Source organism: Delphinus delphis, chromosome 16 (genome assembly GCF_949987515.2).
Source record: "Delphinus delphis chromosome 16, mDelDel1.2, whole genome shotgun sequence".
In the NCBI taxonomy this organism is placed as follows: Eukaryota; Metazoa; Chordata; class Mammalia; order Artiodactyla; family Delphinidae; genus Delphinus; species Delphinus delphis.
The window spans coordinates 61,419,644-61,440,171 of record NC_082698.1 but is presented as its reverse complement, the minus strand read 5'-3'; the positions used below and the strand labels follow the sequence as shown (position 1 = coordinate 61,440,171).

Here is a 20,528-nt window from a genome sequence, read left to right as displayed (position 1 = left end):
CTGACGAGTCTCTAACATCAGTGCAAAACTGTCTTCTATTACACTTCCATAAACACTGGTAACCACAGCATAGGATAAAAAAAGAAAGATCCAGATATCAAGAGCAACCTCAAGGCCAGAGACAAGACCCCAAACCAACTCCTCAACACGGTCCATTTACAGAACATCACTTCCAGCCTTAATGCCTTTAGAAAGAGTCCAGCATAGCTCTTGGTTCACGACAGGCATTTAATGACTGTTTCCATTCATTCAGCGGACAGGCTGATCTCCTTGGTGTGCATGGGTATTCTTAGTTCAAGTTTATTGCCTTTTCATTCTTCCATATCTCCAGAAAATGTCAGCCCTTTAGAGTTATTAACAGTGAATATGCCTGGTCCCCACAGCCTTTCCTTCTCTAGGATTTGCCTTCTTAATGTCTCCTTAACCCACACGTTGTCTCACTAGTGTTTCAAGTTGCTTTTCTTTAATCTGTAGTGAGACTGAATATTTTCTAGGGGTGTTTATGTCGATCCTAGGAAGGAGATGAAAGGAACAGGAGCGGACAGTCGACCTATGGGTGAGGAGAGCCCACAGGCAAGTCCAAGGAAGTGGCCTTCAGAATGAGTTGGAGTTCTAGGCATGTATCACTCACCTTGTTGTACACGTTAAACCATTCAGGATGGTGGTCCAATTTCTCAGCCTGAAGAGCCACTCTTGTCATGAAGCCAAAAGCCTGTTTAATGAAGTGAGACCCAGGTTAGTGTCCTGAAGGAGAGGACTGCTGGGTCCCCTTTTATGGCCAGCGTAAGGCCCAGACACAGGAGGATTGCCTCGCTCCCTACAAGGTGATCCTTCCAGCTTTCAGCATTCCGCCTAGCACCCTGCCACTGGTTCTGAGGCTGCAGTTTGAGGTGGTCCTTCTGCAGTAGGAAGTCTTGTTACCAGGACCACCAACAAGGTGGAAACCCCAGAGAGCTTCTGAGTCTTCGCCAATCTTTCAGTTATCTACTAAAATGTCTTCAAATGTGCATCTGCTTCCCACTTGAACTGTCTTCCCTAAGGATCGTTTCGAAAAGTTCCAGGTGTGGAGAGCCCAAGACCCATCTCCGCCCTCTCCAATCCCCAAGGAGGACACATTCCAAGTAAAAGGGATTAGCGGAGCATCTGACAGTCTTGGCTAACAGAACTTTAAGGGAAGGAACACGTTCTGGAGCGTGACCCCATCAGCCCCAGTCTCAGGACGCTCTGTCCCACCCTGATGCCATACCCGATTGAAGTCTTTGAAATGGAATTGCTTGAAGATGGCATCCCGGCCTTCCAGCTCGTTCCACCCCACGGCCCGCAGGTTTGGCAGCAGCTGGTCCCTCTCCTCAGCACTTAGCCTGTGCGCTTTGCCAGCCTAGGAGAGGGAAAACACAGAAGACCAAGGACATTCGTTTTTTTTCACAGGACAACAGAGGGCTCTGGACCTTTGGGGAAATTTAGCCAGCCTCCACTGGCAGTTCTGGTGGCGCAGTCAAAGGGCAGCTGGTCTAAATCAACAGACTGGGAGGAGGGGCTCTGTCTGGTGCACTGATAGGTTCTTAGAGAACAGAGTCCTGAGGTGTAACGCAAATCGCTGGGGCAGAGAAACACTCCTTCCCCACCCCTGAACCCAAAGCCTTACAGAGGGCACCCCTCCGTAAAACCCTGTGTCTCTTCTGTTCACGGGGGAGCAAAGGTAAATCAAGCCCACTGTTGCTGTGTATTGAAGAGGAAACTGCGGCCTAGAGAGGGGAAATGACCTCTCTTCCTTCACCCCCCACCCTCAGTCAGCAAAAGCACAGGAATCCTTCTCAAGGTGGGTCCATGCGTCTGCATCCCTGGGGCTGGGCAAAGGAACCAGCACTTAAAACATGGTCCAGGCGATCCCTAGCCACACCGCAGTCAACAACCACTGGCACTACCTCCTAGTGGGTATCCCACCACGCTCCCAGGCAGCCTCTGGTTCCCAGCTGCCAGGCCTACGTTTCTCAGTTTTCCACCTTCTTTTCTATTCTGTCAGCTTGGGAAGCTGGAGCCGCAGAGCTCAGTCCCCAAAGCAGAAGTAACTTGGCCAAGGGCAAACGGCAAAGCCACTGCCTCGGCCTATTTTCCTATTGTGCAAAATGCCCTCGAGGCAGCCCAAACTGGCGTTAATTCAGGCCGCGAGTGGAACCCTCTCTGGGAGAACAGAAGAAAGCAAAGGTCAGTTCCAGCCTCTAAGAAGATCCAGGTGGAGGAGCTTAAGGGATCCCAGAATTTAGGCCCCTGAAGTAGAACTACCCAAGGTAGGAAGGTAAGAGTGCTAAATTAAATCAGTTAGGTCTGGGAAGAGAATGCAAGGGAGGTTAATCTAGCTTTTATGAGGCAGCCTGCAAACTGGAAGCCAGGTGGCCTTGGGGCACTCATCTCCCCTGGCCTGATGGGTATAAAGGCCCAAGAACTTCCACTTAAGGAATCAGCCAGAGGAGCCAGGGGACACTTTAATAAACTCCATTGTTATTAAGGGAATATCATCTGCATTTTTAAAAAGAGACTTGCTGGGGCAAGTAAGCTTATGACAGGCCTTCAGGTTTGGGGCAGAACTGGAAAAACATTTCAGGGCTCTGATAACCGTTTTCTCCCTCCTGAAAGTGCGGTTTCTCTCTGGACCAATCTGGCTGGCTCTGTCTCCTCTACTGGGCTCTGGAAGGCCAGTGAGGGCAGTCGAGATCTGCATCACCGCCCAACCCCCAGACAGCTGACCCTGTCTCAGTGGCTGGTAAGCCTGGTCCGTGTATCCAGGCAACCGGGTGACCACATGGCAGCCAAGGCATCAGAACCCACCATTTAGTTCTCTGGCTCTGAAAGGAGTGCGCAGGTACTAGCGGGCTCCTAGGAGGCTCCTTTTTAGAGTCTTCTGGAATCCCCTACATTTCACAGCCTGGGGCTGAACTGACAAGTCCCGCTGAAATCTGGGATCAGAGAGGGGGCAGGGGTGGTGTTTGCTTAGTAAATCACAGGTCAGGCCTGGACTCAGCCTGGACCTCTGGGAGTGTGCAGAGGGGTTACTGATTACCCACGCCCTGCGGCTTTGGGCCTCAGTGTACCTCACAATCAGCTCACCCACCACCTCCTCTCCATCTGAACCGTAGCCTTCAAAGTGCCCTCCCAGGTGGCACCGCAGTTCCGACCGCTCCTAACGCTTTGAGGCCCAACACTTCTGCTGTTTAGTAAAGCTTCCTGGGTCTAGAAGCTTCTCCGCAGGCTCACCTTCACCTCCCCAGCTGAGCACAGGGCCTGAGACTCCCAGGAAGGCTCAGCCTGGAGGGCAGGTGACCCTGAGCAACCATGTCCCCATAGCTGGGCAGAGGCCTCAAACTAGGAGCCAGGGGCCGGCTCTGAGGTCGGGGGACAGCACAGAGGGCTTAGCAGAAGAGCAAGCGAGAAGGGCAGTAAACAGGCAGACAGAGGGACGCGCAAATTCAGTCGCCCCAATACAGGACAGAACCTCGCCACCGAGGGGAACTATGCCCTGGGCTCACTATGCCGCCCCTCCCCACCCCCGCCCAGAAAGGTCTCTAAACCCCACCCGCGGCACTGAGGCCCCGCGCGGGCTCTGGCGGGGGGCTCCCGCCTAGCTGTAACCCGGACCTGCCACCGCCCCTCTCCCGGCTTCAGCTTCCCAGGGGGCACCACTCGGGGGCGGGGGTGGGACAGAGACCCCGACTCCCCCAGCCGGGCGCGCGGCTGCTCTGCGAAGGCCTTGGAGGAACCCCCCGCCCCGTACCTCCCGGCGCCGTCCTCTGGCCTGGGCGGGGACCCAGCGCGGCCCCTGGCTCTCCTCCGCCCCTCCCGCGCGCCCCCTCCTAACCCGGTCGCCCCTACGGGTGATCCCCCCCGACTCGCTCACCATGCCGGGCGCGGACGCGGGCAGCAGCTGGTGGCGGCGGAGCAGACGAGCGAGACGCCCGGCGCACTGGGAAGCCGTCGCGCGGGGCGGCGCTCGGGCCGCCCCGGGGCTGGAGCTCAGCCGGGAAGGGGCCGCCCACTGGTAATCATTAACAACAGCTGGGGCTGCTTTCCAGCACTTTCCTCCGTGCCGACGTTGCAGGGAGCTCGGGGATTAAGGACCCAGGCTCCAAACGCGGACTCCAGCAATTGCATCGCGCTCTGCCGCTTACCAGCTGTGTGACCCTGGGCGCGAGATTACTTTTTCTTTTTTAAAAACACCTTACTGAGAAATTGACCCACACAGTAAACTGCACATGTTTAAATGTACAGTTTGATGCTTTTTGACATGTATGCATCTGTGCAACCATCGCTACGATAAAGATCAAGAACATAGCCATAACCCTTAAGTTGCGTCCTCCCAACTCAAGACAACTGTTGACCTGCTTCCTCACTATAGATTAGGTTGCATTTTCTAGAATGCTATGTAAATGCAAATCATACAAATTATACTCTTTTTATATCTGCCTTCTTTCACTCAGCAGGATTGCCCATGTCGTTGCACGTATCAATAGTTTCTTCCTTTTTATGGCTAAGTAGACGTTATTTTATAGTATTATATTGTAATGGATATGCTACAATTTGTTGGACGTTTGGGTTGTTTCCAGTTTTTGACTATTACAAATAAAGCTGCTGTGAACTTTGGCATACAAGTGTTTGTATGGATATATGTTTTCACTTGTCTTGCGTGAATACCTAGGAGTGGAATGGCGAGGCCATATGGCAAGTATATACTTATAACTTGTTAGAAATCTGCCAAACTGCTTCTGAAAGCGGTCAGACCATCTTATATCCCCACCAGCAGTGTAGGAGACTTCCAGTTCCCTTGCACCGCACCCCCCCAGCTGCACGAATACTTGCTATGTCAGTCTTTTTAATTTTAGCCAATCTAATTGGTGCGCAGTGGTATCTCACTGTGGTTTTGAGTTTCCTAAATGACTAATGATATTAAATACCTTTTCATGTGCTTATTTGCCAATGGTCAGTCTTTGGTGAATTGCCTGTTCAAATTTCCTGCCCGTTTAAAAAAAAAAATTGAGTTTTTTGTTTTCTTACTGGGTTTTCGGAGTTCTTCATTTTGGATACAAGCACTTTATCAGATATATGATTTGCAAATATTTTGTTTGCTTTCTCACAATGTCTTTCAAAGAGCGAATGTTCTTAATTTTGATGAAATCCAACTTATCAAAAGTTTCTTTTATGAATTGGTATTTTGATGTTGTAACTAAGAAATCTTTGCCTAACCCAAGGTCACAAAGATTTTTCTCCTATGTTTTCTTCTATATTTTATAGTTTTTAGTTTTACTTTTTAGAATTTACAGTGCTTTTTTAAAGTTGGTTTTTGGAACTCTATATATCTCAACTTTAACTGCTTGTCAGTTTTAGATATTGCAAATATCTCCTCCCGTTCAGCCATCTGTACACTAACTTCTTGTATGATGTCCTTTGTTGGCAGAAATCTTATATTTTGGTATAATAAGACTTATGCATTAGCTTGGCAACGCTGGTGGGTAGAGGGCAGATGAGAGTTTTCAAAGACAGAAAGGAGGATTTGGGCTCTGCTACGGTGTAGACAGCTGGAAAGAGTGTTCCACAGTAGCAATGAGAAAAGCCTGGAGATAATATACAATCATCACTTTTCTTCAGCTGGCCGGGGAGCTGAGGTCACAGGGCAACCAAGTAGTCTGAATTCCATGGGAGGCAGGATGCACCTGTGCCAGGCGTGCCTGCCAGGCGTGGGGCGGGGAGGGGAGGGGGAAGACACACAGCCTCCATAAAAGTGGGTGAGAAGAAATCAGCTGCAATGTTAACACATTGTTGGAAGCCAGGTGTGTGCTGGCATACAGTCTGGAATAGCTGGGGCCCCGAGACACCACGGGGAGAGTTTGCACACACGAACAGCCTTTATTTATGGACCTCCACTGAGAGCTCAGGAGAAAGAGTGGGGGAAGGGCAAAAGATGGGAGCAAACCCCCCTTCCCCCTCCCTCCCCCCCAGCCAAGCAGGGGATTGGCTGCTGCTGTGAGAAAAGGGCCAAACTTGAAGTCCTCTCCAGACCCTTGTCTTAAAGGAGCAAAAGCTGTAAATCGCTAGGAGAGGGCCAACAAATCCTGTCTCTCCCAGAACCCAGATAAATATGCATTGTGGCTTCATTTCCATATATATATGGACATATATGAAAGCATATATCCATACAAACACTCGGAGGAAAAAAGAAAATCCCTCTGCCCTGGGGTAGGGGCAGGAAACAGTTCTGGGCCTGGGATCCTACACCAATACAACTGGAGGTCGGCTACCTCTGGGGAGAAGCAGGAAACTTGCACACAAGTCCAGCCACAGATATAAGGCAGTCTGGCTGCCATGGGGCCGAGGGAGGGCGGGGATGGGCAGGAACACTGAGAAAGCTCCAGGACCCAGGGCCACAGAGAGCCCACTTCCAGCCCCCTACCATGAACCTAGCACTAGTAGCGTACCACTGGGATAAGGGCAAGAATGTGGAAAGTATGTGGAGAGACGCCTTCTTCCTGTGGGATCGTTAGGGAAATGCCAACTGGTACTACAATGAGATCCCACCACACACCTCTTAGAAGGACTAGGAAAAAATGCCACCTGATAATACCATGTGTGTGGATGAAGATGTGAGGTCACTGGAACTCTCATGCGTTGCTGGTGGACATGCAAAACGGTTCAGCCCTTTGGAAAACAACTTGGCAATTCCTTGTGAAGTTAAACATACACTTACCTTATGAATCAGCAATCCCACCCCAAGAGAAATGAAAACAGGTCCACGGGGAAAAAAATCCCATATGCAAATGTGTATAACAGCTGTATTTGGAAATAATCCAAATGTCCATCAACAGAGAAATGAATAAACAAATGTGGTCCATTCATGAACTGGAATACTACTCAGCAATACAAATGAATGACTGCTGACCCCTGCAACAATATGCATGAATCTGAAAAGCATGCTAGGTGACAGAAGCCACACTGAAAGTTAAAAAAAAAAAAAAGAAATCATCTGCTTACAAATATTGCACATCTGATGATAGGAAGAAATTCCCACACATTAGATGCTGTTTCTGTACACATCGAGCCTTGTGTGCAGAACCCACCCAGCTCCTCCGTTAACCACATGCTTCTCTGCCAGGGGCTGTGGGATGCATTCCCATCACAACTTCTGGCCCTGCACCTCTGTGTCACCACACAACGTTGGATGACTCGGCACAGCAGGAGTCGGGGATATTTCTGGAAGGAATTCTTATAACCAGAACAGCTAGCAATAACTAATCTAGACATGGATGTAACTTAGAATCATTCATTCATGTATCCATCTAAACCCAAAATAACTCTATCCCCAATACAACTTGCCCTTAGTATGATCCCCAAACATGCCCAATGTTTACCACAACCCAACATGAGGGGTGTGACATAGGGAAAGTTGGAGTGACAAAAGACAAGGGGCTTAATCTATTGCGCTTAAAATATCTAAATTTTGCAAATTTTGCAAAACCATGTGACCATGTTGGTCCCTGGGTAGGTCCCCTTCAAAAGAAGGGCCATGAGGCTCAGGTTTTATCTGCTTCCCCATAAACCCACCCCTGCCAGGGGGCCTTCCCTGAGGAACCCACCCAGCTCCTGACCATCATTTATTTGGCCTCTTTCCTCAATACTTCCTGTTCTTCCTTTCCTTTGCTCCTGAAAGATGAAAATTGGCATCTCTGAATCTCCTACAGTGTCTGGCACTCTGCTCTGTACATAATACCCTCACAACAGATGGTTCCCAAATCCATGTTGTGTATTGGTTTTTGGTAGCTGAGATGGCTACCGAACAACACATACACCATATTCAACTATCTAAAATGACAATTTGGAGGCGCTAACATTAATGTAGAACTCATTTTGTTGCCAGTTCCTAGGCTAAGGATCTCAAAAGTAAAAAACAAAAACAAACAAAAGAACTTTTTTAGAAAGAAAACATGCTAATAGTAAAAAACAACAACAATAAGAACGAGAATAATATGGTTGGGCATAAAGAGGAAGATAAAAGCCACCCTTCTCGGGCTTCCCTGGTGGCGCAGTGGTTGAGAGTCTGCCTGCCGATGCAGGGGACATGGGTTCGTGCCCCGGTCCGGGAAGATCCCACATGCCGTGGAGCAGCTGGGCCCGTGAGCCATGGCTGCTGAGCCTGCATGTCCGGAGCCTGTGCTCTGCAACGGGAGAGGCCACAACAGTGAGAGGCCCGCGTAATGCAAAAAAAAAAAAAAAAAAAAAAAGCCACCTTTCTCATCCCCTTCTGCACCCGCTCAGGGCACCACACAGAGGCAACCATGGGAACTAGGGCAGTGTCTGTGCTGAGGTCAGCCTCCTCCATTTGACTGATTATGGGATCTTGAGCAATATGCCTAACCATTTGGAACCTCAGTTTCCCCAACGGTAAAATGGGGATGAGGGTGATAGCCACCTTGTAGGGCTTTTGTAACGGTTAAATGAGATACTCGATGACAAGTGCCTGGCATTGCTACCTGTGTCCTCCCAACTGCATGCTGGAGGTCACCTGCATACAGTTTCTCTTCCCACCGATGCCTTTCTGCCTCCCTCTACCTGAGGACATTCTCTGCCCAAGATGGCACTCTGTTCTGCAAGTGAGAGGTGTTGATACTCTCCTCTCAACCAGTGGGAGCCGGGCTCAGTGAGTAAATATCCACGTACTCACTCACCCCTTGGTGGAACCATTCTGTGCATGCCAGTCTCTCAGGGGTCCCCAGCGGGATCAGGCCCAAAGCCCTAAGTGATATCCTGTTCACTACTGCACATGTTCTTGGCTTTCCTTCCTCTCCATTAACCTGCCTGCTGCCTCCTTTGATTTTTCTTCATTCAAGGTTGTCCTTTTCTTGTTGAGTCGTAAGATGATAACCCATCACTTATCACATATGTAATTATTTTCTCTGAATCCCACTTGCTTTTCTTCTCAGTGATGTAGAAAAATGTTTAATTTTTAGGTGAATCCTCCTGATTTTTCCTTTATGGTTTCCGAGTTTCGGGCCTTGCTTAGAAAGGACATTTTTCAACCCAAGATGAACAAATATTTGTCTCTACTGCCTTCTAATGCTTTGACAGTCAGTAAAAAGTGTTTAGATTATTAATCTCTCTGGAATTCACTTTTGGGCATCATGTGAAATAACAACAACTTATTACTTTATTTCTCAGGCAGATAAACAACCATCCCATACTATTTTAAAAATACATTAACTAGTCCATCTTTTCCCCACTAATCTGACTGCTACTTTTGTATTATGCTAAATTCCCATAATCCCTGTGGCTTGGTTCTTGGATTGTTTGTTCTGTTCCTTTGATCCATCACTCCACCCTGGTTTTTTTTTTGTTGTTTTTTTTTTGCCGTACGCGGGCCTCTCACCGTTGTGGCCTCTCCCGTTGCGGAGCACAGGCTCCGGACGCGCAGGCCCAGCGGCCATGGCTCACGGGCCCAGCCACTCCGCGGCATGTGGGATCTTCCCGGACCGGGGCACGAACCCGTGTCCCCTGCATCGGCAGGCGGACTCTCAACCACTGCACCACCAGGGAAGCCCTCCACCCTGTTTTAATTACTCTAGCTTTATAGCATGTTTTGATATCTCGTAGGTCAAGTCTCATCTCATTTTTCTTCTTTTTCAAAATGTTCTTGGCTATTCTTGCATGTTTACTCTTTCAGATGAGCTTTAAAATCAGCTGGTCAGGTTCTATAAAAATCCCTTTAGGATTCTGATTGGGAATGCACTGAACTTATAGATTTAATTTGGGAAGAATTGACATCTTTGTATTACTGAGTCTTCCCATCCTGGAGCATGATATATCACTCCATTTATTCAGGTCTTCTTTATGTCCTTCAGTAAAGTTTTATTGTGTTTCTCATATAGGACCTAGACATTTCTCATTAAGTTTATTCTTAGGAATTTTATAGTCTGGGTTAGCCATTGTGCACGGGATAGTTTTCCCATTACATTTCTTCTTCTTCTTTTTTTTTTAATAGATCTTTATTGGAGTATACTTGCTTCACAATACTGTTAGTTTCTGTTGTACAAGGTGAATCAGCCATATGCATACATATATCCCCATATCCCCTTCCTCTTGAGCTTCCCTCCCAACCTCCCTATCCCACCGCTCTAGGTCATTGCAAAGCACCGAGCCGATCTCCCTGTGCTATGTTGCTGATTCCCACTGGCTAACTATTTACATTCGGTAGTGTATATATGTCGATGCTACTCTCACTTCGCCCCAGCTTCCCCCTCCCACCCCAAGTCCTCAAGTCCACTCTCTACGTCTACCTCTATTCCTGCCTGGCCACTAGGTTCATCAGTACCATTAAAAAAATTTTTTTTTTAGATTCCATGTATATGTGTTAGCATATGGCATTTGTTTTTCTCTTTCTGATTTACTTCACTCTGTATGACAGACTCTAGGTCCATCCACCTCACTACAAATAACTCAATTTCGTTTCTTTTGATGGCTGAGTAATATTCCATTGTGTATATGTGCCACATCTTCTTTATCCATTCATCTGTCAATGGACACTTAGGGTGCTTCCATGTCCTGGCTATTGTAAACAGAGCTGCAATGAACATTGTGGTAAATGTCTCTTTTTGAATTATGGTTTTCTCAGGGTATATGTCCAGTAGTGGTATTGCTGGGTCATATGGTAGTTCTATTTTTGGGTTTTTAAGGAACCTTCATACTGTTCTCCATAGTGGCTGAACCAATCTACATTCCTACCAACAGCACAGGAGGATTCCTTTTTTTCACCACACCCTTTCCAGCATTTATTGTTTCTTGATTTTTTGATAATGGCCATTCTGACTAGTGTGAGGTGATACCTCATTGTAGTTTTGATTTGCTTTTCTCTAATAATTAATGATGTTGAGCATCTTTTCATGTGCCTCTTGGCCATCTGTATGTCTTCTTTGGTGAAATGTCTATTTAGGTCTTCCGCCCATTTTTTAATTCAATTGTTTGTTGTTTTGATAGTGAGCTCCATGAGCTGTTTGTATATTTTGGAGATTAATCCTTTGCCCGTTGTTTCATTTGCAAATATTATCTCCTATTCTGAGGGTTGTCTTTTCATCTTGTTTATGGTTTCCTTTGCTGTGCAAAAGCTTTTAAGTTTCATTAGGTCCCATTTGTTTATTTTTGTTTTTAGTTCCATTACTCTAGGAGGTGGGTCAAAAAAGATCTTGCTGTGGTTTATGTCAAAGGGTGTTTTTCCTATGTTTTCCTCTAAAAGCTTTATAGTGTCTGGTCTTCCATTTAGGTCTTTAATCCATTTGGAGTTTATTTTTGTGTACAGTGTTAGGTAGTGTTCTAATTTCATTCTTTTACATGTAGCTGTCCAGTTTTCCCAGCACCACTTATTGAAGAGGCTGTCTATTCTCCATTGTATGTTCTTGCTTCCTTTGTTGTAAATTAGGTGACCATATGTGTGTGGGTTTGCCTCTGGGCTTTCTATACTGTACCATTGCTCTATATTTCTGTTTTTGTGCCAGTATCATACTGTCTTGATTACCGTAGCTTTCTAGTATAGTTCTAAGTCAGGGAGCCTGATTCCTCTAGCTCCGTTTTTCTTTCTCAAGATTGCTTTGACTATTCAGGGTCTTTTGTGTTTCCATATGAATTGTAAAAATTTTTGTTCTAATTCTGTGAAGAATGCCATTGGTAGTTTGATAGGGATTGAATTGAATCTGTAGATAGCTTTGGGTAGTATAGTCATTTTCACAATGTTGATTCTTCCAATCCAAGAACATGGTATATTACTCCATCTGTTTATGTCATCTTTGATTTCTTTCATCAGTGTTTTATAGTTTTCTGAGTACAAGTCTTTCGCCTCCTTAAGTAGGTTTATTCCTAGGTATTTTATTCTTTTTATTGCAATGGTAAGTGGGATTGTTTCCTTAATTTCTCTTTCTGATTTTTTGCTGTTAGTGTATAGGAATGTCAGAGACTTCTGTGTATTACTTTTGTATCCGACAATGTTACCAAATTCACTGATTTGTTCTAGTAGTTTTCTGATGGCATCTTTAGGATTTTCTATGTATAGTATCATGTCAGCTGCAAACAGTGATAGTTTTACTTCTCTTTTCCTATTTGTATTCCTTTTATTTCTTTTTCTTCTCTGATTGCTGTGGCTAGGACTTCCAAAACTATGTTGAATAAGAATGGCAAGAGTGGAAATCCTTGTCTTGTTCCTGATCTTAGTGGAAATGCTTTCAGTTTTTCACCATTGAGTATGATGTTTGCTGTGGGTTTGTCATATATGGCCTTTATTATGTTGAGGTAGGTTCCCTCTTTGCCAATTTTCTGGGGAGTTTGTATCATAAATGGGTGTTGAATTTTGTCAAAAGCTTTTCCTGCATCTATTGAGATGATCATATGATTTTTATTCCTTAATTTGTTAATATGGTGTATCACATTGATTGGAGTATATTGAAGAATCCTTGCATCTCTGGGATAAATCCCACTTGAGCATGGTGTATGATCCTTTTAATATGTTGTTGGATTCTGTTTGCTAGTATTTTGTTCTGGATTTTTGCATCTATGTTCATCAGTGATACTGGTCTATAATTTTCTTTTTTGTAATATCTTTTTCTGCTTTTGGTATCAGGTTGATGGTTGCTTCGTAGCATGAATTTGGGAGTGTTCCTCTCTCTGAGATTTTTTGGAAGTTTGAGAAGGATCGGTGTTAGCTCTTCTCTAAATGTTTGATAGAATTCACCTGTGAAGCCATCTGGTCCTGGACTTTTGTTTGTTGGAAGATTTTTAATTGCAGTTTCAATTTCATTAGTTGTGATAGGTCTGTTTATATTTTCTAATCCTTCCTGGTTCAGTCTTGGAAAATTGTACCTTTCCAAGAATTTGTCCATTTCTTCGTGGTTGTCCATTTTATTGGCATATAGTTGTTTTGTAGTAGTGTCTTAAAATCCTTTGTATTTCTGTGGTGTCAGTTGTGATTTCTCCTTTTTCATTTCTAATTTTATTGGTTTGTGTCCTCTCCCATTTTTTCCTGATGAGTCTGGCCAAGGGTTTATCAATTTTGTTTATCTTCTCAAAGAACCAGCTTTTAGTTTTATTGATCTTTGCTATTGTTTCCTTTGTTTCTATCTCATTTATTTCTGCTCTGACCTTTATGATTTCTTTCCTTCTACTGACTTCGGGTTTTCTTTGTTCTTCTTTCTCTAGTTGCTTTAAGTGTAGGGTTAGATTGTTTATTTGAGATTTTTCTTGTTTTTTGAGGTGAGATTGAAATGCTATAAACTTCCCTCTTGGAACTGTTTTTGCTGTGTCCTATAGATTTTGGGTCATTGTGTTTTCATTGTCATTTGTTTCTATGTATTTTTAAAATTTGTTCTTTGATTTCTTCAGTGATCTCTTGGTTATTTAGTAGCGCACTGTTTAGCCTCCATGTATTTGTGGTTTTTACAATTTTTTTCCTGTAATTGATTTCCAATCTCATAGCATTGTGGACAGAAAAGATGTTTGATATGACTTCAATTTTCTTAAATTTTCTGAGGCTTGATTTGTGACCCAAGATGTGGTCTATCCTGGAGAATGTTCTGTGTGCTTTTGAGAAGAAAGTGCATTCTGCCACTTTTGGGTGGAATGTTCTATAAATAATTAAATCTATCTGGTCTATTGTGTCATTTAAAGCTTGTGTTTCCTTATTTATTTTCTGTTTGGATGATCTGTCCATTGGTGTAAGTGGGGTGTCAAAGTCCCCTACTATTATTGCATTACTGTCAATTTCCCCTTTCATGGTTATTAGCATTTGCCTTATGTATTGAGGTGCTCCTATGTCAGGTGCATAAACATTTATAATTGTTATATCATCTTCTTGGATTGATCCCTTGATCATTATGTAGTGTCCTTCCTTATCTCTTGCAACAGTCTTTATTTTAAAGTCTATTTTATCTGATACGAGTATTGCTACTCCAGCTTTCTTTTGATTTCCATTTGCATGGAATATCTTTTTCCATCCCCTCACTTTCAGTCTGTATGTGTCCCTAGGTCTGAAGTGGGTCTCTTGTAGACAGCATATATTTGGGTCTTGTTTTTGTATCCAGCCAGTCTGTGTCTTTTGGTTGGGACATTTAATCCGTTTACATTCAAGGTTATTATCAATATGTATATTCCTATTTCCATTTTCTTAAGTGTTTTGAGTTTGTTTTTGTGGGTCTTTTTCTTCTCTTGTGTTTCCCACCTAGAGAAGTTTCTTTAGCATTTGTTGTAAAGCTGGTTTGGTGGTGCTGAATACTCTTAGCTTTTGCTTGTCTGAAAATGTTTTGATTTCTCTGTGGAATCTGAATGAGATCCTTGCTGGGTAATCTTGGTTGTAGGTTTTTCTCTTTCATCACTTTAAGTATATCTTGTCACTCCCTTCTGGCCTGCAGAGTTTCTATTGAAAAATCAGCTGATAACCTTATGGGGATTCCTTTGTATGTTATTTTTTGTTCTTCCCTTGCTGCTTTTAATATTTTTTCTTTGAATTTAATTTTTGTTAGTCTGATTAATATGTGTCTTGGTGGGTTTCTCCTAGGGTTTATCCTGTATGGGACTCTCTGTGTTTTTTGGACTTGGGTGACTTGGGAAGTTTTCCACTATAATCTCTTCAAATATTTTCTCGGACCCTTTCTTTTTCTCTTCTTCCTCTGGAACCCCTGTAATTCGAATGTTGGTGCCTTTAGTGTTGTCCCAGAGGTCTCTGAGATTGCCTTCAATTCCTTTCACTCTTTTGATCTTTATTTTCCTCCTTGGCAGTTATTTCCATCATTCTGTCTTCCAGCTCACTTATTCGTTCTTCTGCCTCAGTTATTCTGTTATTGATTCCTTCTAGAGTATTTTTCATTTCAGTTATTGTGTTGTTCATCTGTTTCTTTGGTCTTTAGTTCTTCTAGATCTTTGTTAAACATTTCTTGTATTTTCTCAATCTGTGCCTCCATTCTATTTCTGAGATTCTGGATCATCTTTACTATCATTACTCTGAAATCTTTTTCAGGTAGACTGCCTATTTCCTCTTCATTTATTTGGTCTTGTAGGTTTTTACATTTCTCTTTCATCTGTGATGTATTTTTTTGCCGTCTCTTTTTTTTTCCTTTTTTTTATGAGTGGGATTTTGTTCCTGTCTTGCTGGTTGTTTGGCCTGAGGCCTCCAACACTGGAGTTTGTAGGCTGTTGCATAGAGCTAGGTCTTGGTGCTGAGATGAGGACCTCTGGGAGACCTCACTCTAATGAATATTCTCTGGGGTCTGAGGTTCTCTGTTAGTGCAGTGGTTTGGACTTGGAGGTCCCACCAAAGGAACTTCGGCTGGACCCCCAGCTTGTGAACCACGATGCCGCAAGCCGTGTGGGGTGGCAAAAAATAAAAAAGGAGAACAATAACAAAGTAAAAAATAAAAATAGACTAGGAAACTAACAAATATGTTAGAAAAAACATAAAAATAAAAATATAGATGAAATAACAACTGGAAGGTAAAACAGAACCACAATAGTAAAAAAGAGGAGGAGAAAAAAAAAGGTGGAAAAGGCCTTGGCTGTGGAGGGCGGGACCTAAGCAGGGACAAAGTTTGGGTGGTGGGCGGGGCCTATGCTGAGGACCCACAGGGCTGGAAAAGGCCCTGGGGGGTGGAGGGAGTGGGGCTTAGGCTCAACAGAACAGAAGGGGCCCAGGTGTGCCTCCCACCTCTGGTCTCAGAGGGTGGAGGACCCCACCTGGGAGCCCAGCAGGCTTCCTGAGTTCGAGTGGGCGGGGCAAAGCCCTCTGCTCCTCCCTGGCTCCTCCGGTTCCGGAGAGCCCCTCCCACCTGCCTCTCTGTTTTCTCCTGGCCTCCCTCCTACATCCCCAGGACCAACCCGGCCCAGAGGGGACCTCTGAGGGCTAGGACCAGGCCGACTTCCCCTGCCGACTGGGCAGGGGAAACGCTGGGCCTGCTCCCCCTTGATCCGAGCCCCTGAGGGTCCCTCCAGGCATGGGAACACTTCCCCCATCTCAGCCACCCCTCAGCGGCGCAGGTCCTCTCTGGCCTCCACTTCTCCTCCCCCCCTCAGTCCCTCCACGTCCTACCGGTTCGCTTGGGGGTTCTTTCCATTTCCTTGGACGTCGGAGTCCCCCATCTGCGTCCCCAGGCGCCCTAGTTGCGGGGAGACACGAACTCTGCGTCTTCCCACACCGCTGTCTTGACTCCTCCCACCCCCATTACATTTCTAATTGGCTATTGCTGGGTGTATAGGAGAGGTGTGAATTTCGATGCTATCTTGCCTCCAGCCATGCTAGTGAACTCTCTATTTAGTTCTAATATTTTTCTGTGGCTTAGAAGAACTTTGAAGCAGTCACGCCTGTCCCATATGGGACAGGATGGGCCTTCCTTAAGAGCCGAAGGCTCTGTGTACCTGGATGGCAGTAGTTGAATGCACTGACCCTGTAGGGCTGCTGTGGGGACTGCTGCGAGAACAGAGCTTTTGAGCAGATGGCCCTTAGATCCCTTCCAAATCTAAGCTTTTACGAATCCATAATTCTGGTCCCTGTGTCTGTTTTCATGCACTGTCTCTCCAGTTGCATGCTAATTGAGGGCAAATTCCCCTCCCTCCCTCCCTCCTTTCCTTCCTCCCTGTATTTGTTTGATTTCCACATACCAAGCACTGTGCCAAGTGCCAGGAAGGCAGGGAAGGAGATGTTGAGGGGATGGTTGCAGGTATCAAATGCTTCACATCCTTGGGAAGCAAGCAGTGTCACTTAAAATATTCTCAAATGAATTTAGAATGTGGTAGAGGCTCTTCACGCCCAAATGACTGGAAGGGCAGTATATACACTGGGAGCTCCTCCCCCAGTCTGTCCCCTTAGGGGTTCTCAGTTGGGATGGTGGTGACAACAGCAGTTTTGTCCCCCAGGGGATAGTTGGTCTTTTGCCATCACATCCCAGGCTCAGCTGAGCACCTGGCTCAGACGGGCACTTAGTAAATGTTATCAAATAAAATGAGGCATGAAAGACAGGTTAGGAGCAACCCAGGGGTCCTGGGCACTCTCGGAAGTGGCCGCTGGTTTTCAGGATGAGGTGTCCCCCAGGGTGTGCTGGCCAGTGAGCCACAGGGCGCTCACTCCCTTAAGTCCACTCCATTCTGGGATGGCTCCAGCCATCTGAGAAGTTCTCAATGATGGGCAAGGGCTTAGACACGTTCAATTGTCTAAGGGCCACTTGTGACCAATGGCTACCATATTGGATAGCACAGGTTTAGACATTAGATATAGAAAGTCCTAGTTTCTTCTTTATGGGGACAAAACCTGTTATCTAGATAGGATGAGTCCTTCCCAAGGACAGAAGGGAGTTTTTGGCTACAGCAGTAGAAACCAAACAGTTCAGTTCTTAACGAGTCTCTGCCATACTGAGACCCAGTGTCTTCTTTCAAAGACCCCTTGGTCTAGAGAAGGATATGGTCACACCACCAATGCAGGTGACAAGTGCTACCTTAGAGGGATGTGGCCAGGCTGCAATAGAGTGACTCAGAGTAACTCCACATGTGGGTGATGGTGAAGTGGATGCCTTGAAGATTCATTAGGAATTGGCCAGGCAGAGACAGGGTGTGTGTGTGTGTGTGTGTGGGTGGGTGGCGGGGGTTGGGGGGTATGGGCCCTTCAGGCAGAGAAGGCAGCCTGAGCAAAGGTCAGGTGGCCTGAGTCCAGGTGTGGCCTGTTCCTAAGAGTCCTCAAAGAGGCTGCCATGGGAGCCCTGTAAGAGCTGGGCTTGGAGGGGTTGGGAGAGGCTGATGGCGACAGGCTCTGCATGTTTCTGTGGTGGGCTTCCCTCTTACAGCCTAGTTCAGAGCTCTGCTCAATAATGCGGGGGAGGGCAAGTGGGATGCTGAACTTGGACTGGGGTGGTGGGGAGGGGATCAGTTTTGCTTCCAGCCATCCCTGCAATGTTTCTTTCTAACAACAGGGGGCAGGACGACCTCAGGAAACGATACCCATTCTTGGGGTTTTAGGCATCCAGGTGAAGTCCTATATTAGGTGAGACCTTTCAAATGTCAGTGGACATTTACTGAGCCTCAGGCTTCGTGCTGGGCTCTGAGGGCACTAAGACAAACCCCACCCGTTGCAGTGTCCCAGGCCACATGGACTGTGGGGACTGCAAGACAGCCGTGGTCAGTTCCGCCAGGGGGGAGGCCGGAGAAGTAGCCCAGCTTCCTGAAGGAGGCGTCTCTTGAGCTGAACCAAGATGAGAAGTTGCCCTCTTGGCTGCCAGGGTTGGGAGACATGCCATCCCAAGGGGACAGAGCACGACACATGAGGTGTGGCAGAGATGGCAGTGTCTGGTTGCTGACGGCAGTCCCAGGTCCTGGAGCGTCCGGTACAAGGGGCAGGGGTGCTGGGACCAGCAAGGCATGGTGCAGCTGTGGGAAGCACTCTTGCAGGGCCCTGGAGCTGTACTAAGAAGCTCCATCCTGGTGCAACAGGGAGGATGAGACAGAATTTTCTTAAAAAAAAAAAAGTTTTCATTATGAAAATTTTCAAATATATACCAAAGTAACGTCATATAATGAACCCCCATGTGCCTTCCAACAATGATCACATTCTTCCATTTTTTCATCTTTTCTCCCTCCAGATTAAATAAAAACCTTTTTATGAGAGAAAATTTCAAACACACACAAAAGCAGGGAGCTAGCATAATGACCCTCACAGACTCACCACCCAGCTCAACAGTGAACAATTTGCCGAGCTCATGTCCGCTCTGGCCCGACCCCCCCCCCCCCCACTCAGATTACTTTGAAGCAAATCACATATCATTTCATATATAACTATTTTGGGATACATGTCTAAAAGTTAGGGACGCTTTAAGAATATGTAATTGCACTACCACGTTCACATCTGAACAAAGTTAATAGTCATTCTTTGATTTCATCCCATACCCAGGTCACTGATGCTGCCACAGTCACTTCTGGTTGACCTTGTAACACATCCTTAGGTAAAGGTCACTCTTCCCCCATACTTCCCTCCCCACCCGCCACCCCACAGAGCCCCTGTCTGTTATCAGGGTGGGTGACAGAGGGCACTGGGGCGTCCGTGGAGCATCCCTCTTTCTGGGCGGCAGCCATCAGGAGGGCTTGCCGTTGGGAGCAACGGGCACACAGAGCTCTTGCCTACCTCAGATTGCAGATCGGAAAGCCAGGTGTGTGGGGAGCCTCCGGGGCTGGAGGTTAGTGAGCCCATGGTCAGGCCCACTCTGGCTGACACGGTGTGAGTCTCGGGCCCTTTCTGGGCCCCGGTTTCTCCAGCTATGAAATGAGGCGTGGTGCCTGCCTCATGGAGTGGCTGTGAGGCTCCAGGGAGGTCACCTCTGGAAACTCACAGGCAAACTCTGAAGTAATCTGCCTGGTGATGAAGAGGGCGTGGCTAGCTTTATTCCTCCGTTGCCTCTGGATTCTGGGGCCGAGATCTGCTGTTCCTTCCCACCCCGAGGTCAGGTGGGTAGAGGGGGCTGGGTGCGTCCACCCAGAGACCCTGCACGGCCGCCCTCTGGGGCTGCAGCCCCACCTACTCCATGGACAGGTTTCTCAGGGGGAGGCCTGAGGATCGTCTGCCCCACGTTAGTTCCCTTTCCTCATGATAATCACCCTTCCGTGCAGCTCCTGCCCATTTAACAGTTCCACTAGTCCCAGCCCTCCTACCTCCTACCTGCCCTGCATCCCAGGGAAGCCCACCTGTCTTCATTAACCAGAGATTTTGGCTGCCAGTGTGGTCCAGAGCTGGGGCCTGCGAGGAGCGAGCCCTCCTGACCTATAAGCCGCCCAAGGCCCGTGCACCCTGGGCTGGAGCTCTGGGGCCAGTGGCTTGAAGGAAGATGAACACAGCCTAACTGGTGTCTCTCTGTAGCCCGGTGGCCCAGGGAGACCAGGCAATCCATGTTTATCGATGTCCGAATCAGACTCCTGTACACCCAAACCAGCCTGAATCGTCAGGGCTGCTCCCCCAGAAGCCTCAGTCATGGCTGCCCCAGGGCCACAGGGACATTAGGGTGCTGCCTTATTTGTTCAGTAGATGAAGAGATAGATGACATAGATGACCACAGGTGAGGGACTTGCCCAAGGTCACTGCCTGCTGGTGGTACAGTGGGCCAGGGCCCAGGTCTTCTGCTTTACTGCTTGGGTTCTTCCCTTTACAGTGGGCCACCCAGACATGGGAGGAGCTGGGCAGGCTTGCCCCCCACCCAAAGATCCTGGTGGGGCTCTGCGGGGCTGGACCCTGCTGGCAGACCTGGGGCTCTTAGAAGCCCCTGCAACTTCAGAACCTGGGGATCCTTAGGGCTCACCTAGCCCAGCCCCATCCTCATATAGCAATTGTGGAATAGGGCACAGAGAGGGGAGCCATCTGCCTGGTCACCAGGCCACTGAGGATCTCCCCCTCTCTGTCCTCCTTCAGAAGCACCTGTAGGTCGAGGGAGGGAGACGGCCGCCCCCGCTGCCTCTGGCTCAGCCCCCTCCCCCTCCTCCTGCAGGAAGGACTA

General features: G+C 46.9%; 1 protein-coding gene across 2 annotated transcripts in view; it reads right to left on the bottom strand.

Moving 5' to 3' along the window:
• The window catches only part of PCBD1 (pterin-4 alpha-carbinolamine dehydratase 1), a 35,458-nt gene extending 31,469 nt beyond the window's left edge, over nucleotides 1-3,989 (bottom strand). For both annotated transcript variants that reach the window (XM_069541540.1, XM_060033484.2), the window contains exons 1-3: nucleotides 3,893-3,989; nucleotides 1,247-1,378; nucleotides 632-712 (exon numbers count right to left, since the gene is read on the bottom strand). In XM_069541540.1, the coding sequence (XP_069397641.1) occupies nucleotides 632-712; nucleotides 1,247-1,378; nucleotides 3,893-3,895 (216 nt within the window). In that variant the 5' untranslated portion in view covers nucleotides 3,896-3,989. The remainder of the gene's footprint in view (nucleotides 1-631; nucleotides 713-1,246; nucleotides 1,379-3,892) is intronic.
• Nucleotides 3,990-20,528: the final 16,539 nt, after the last annotated feature.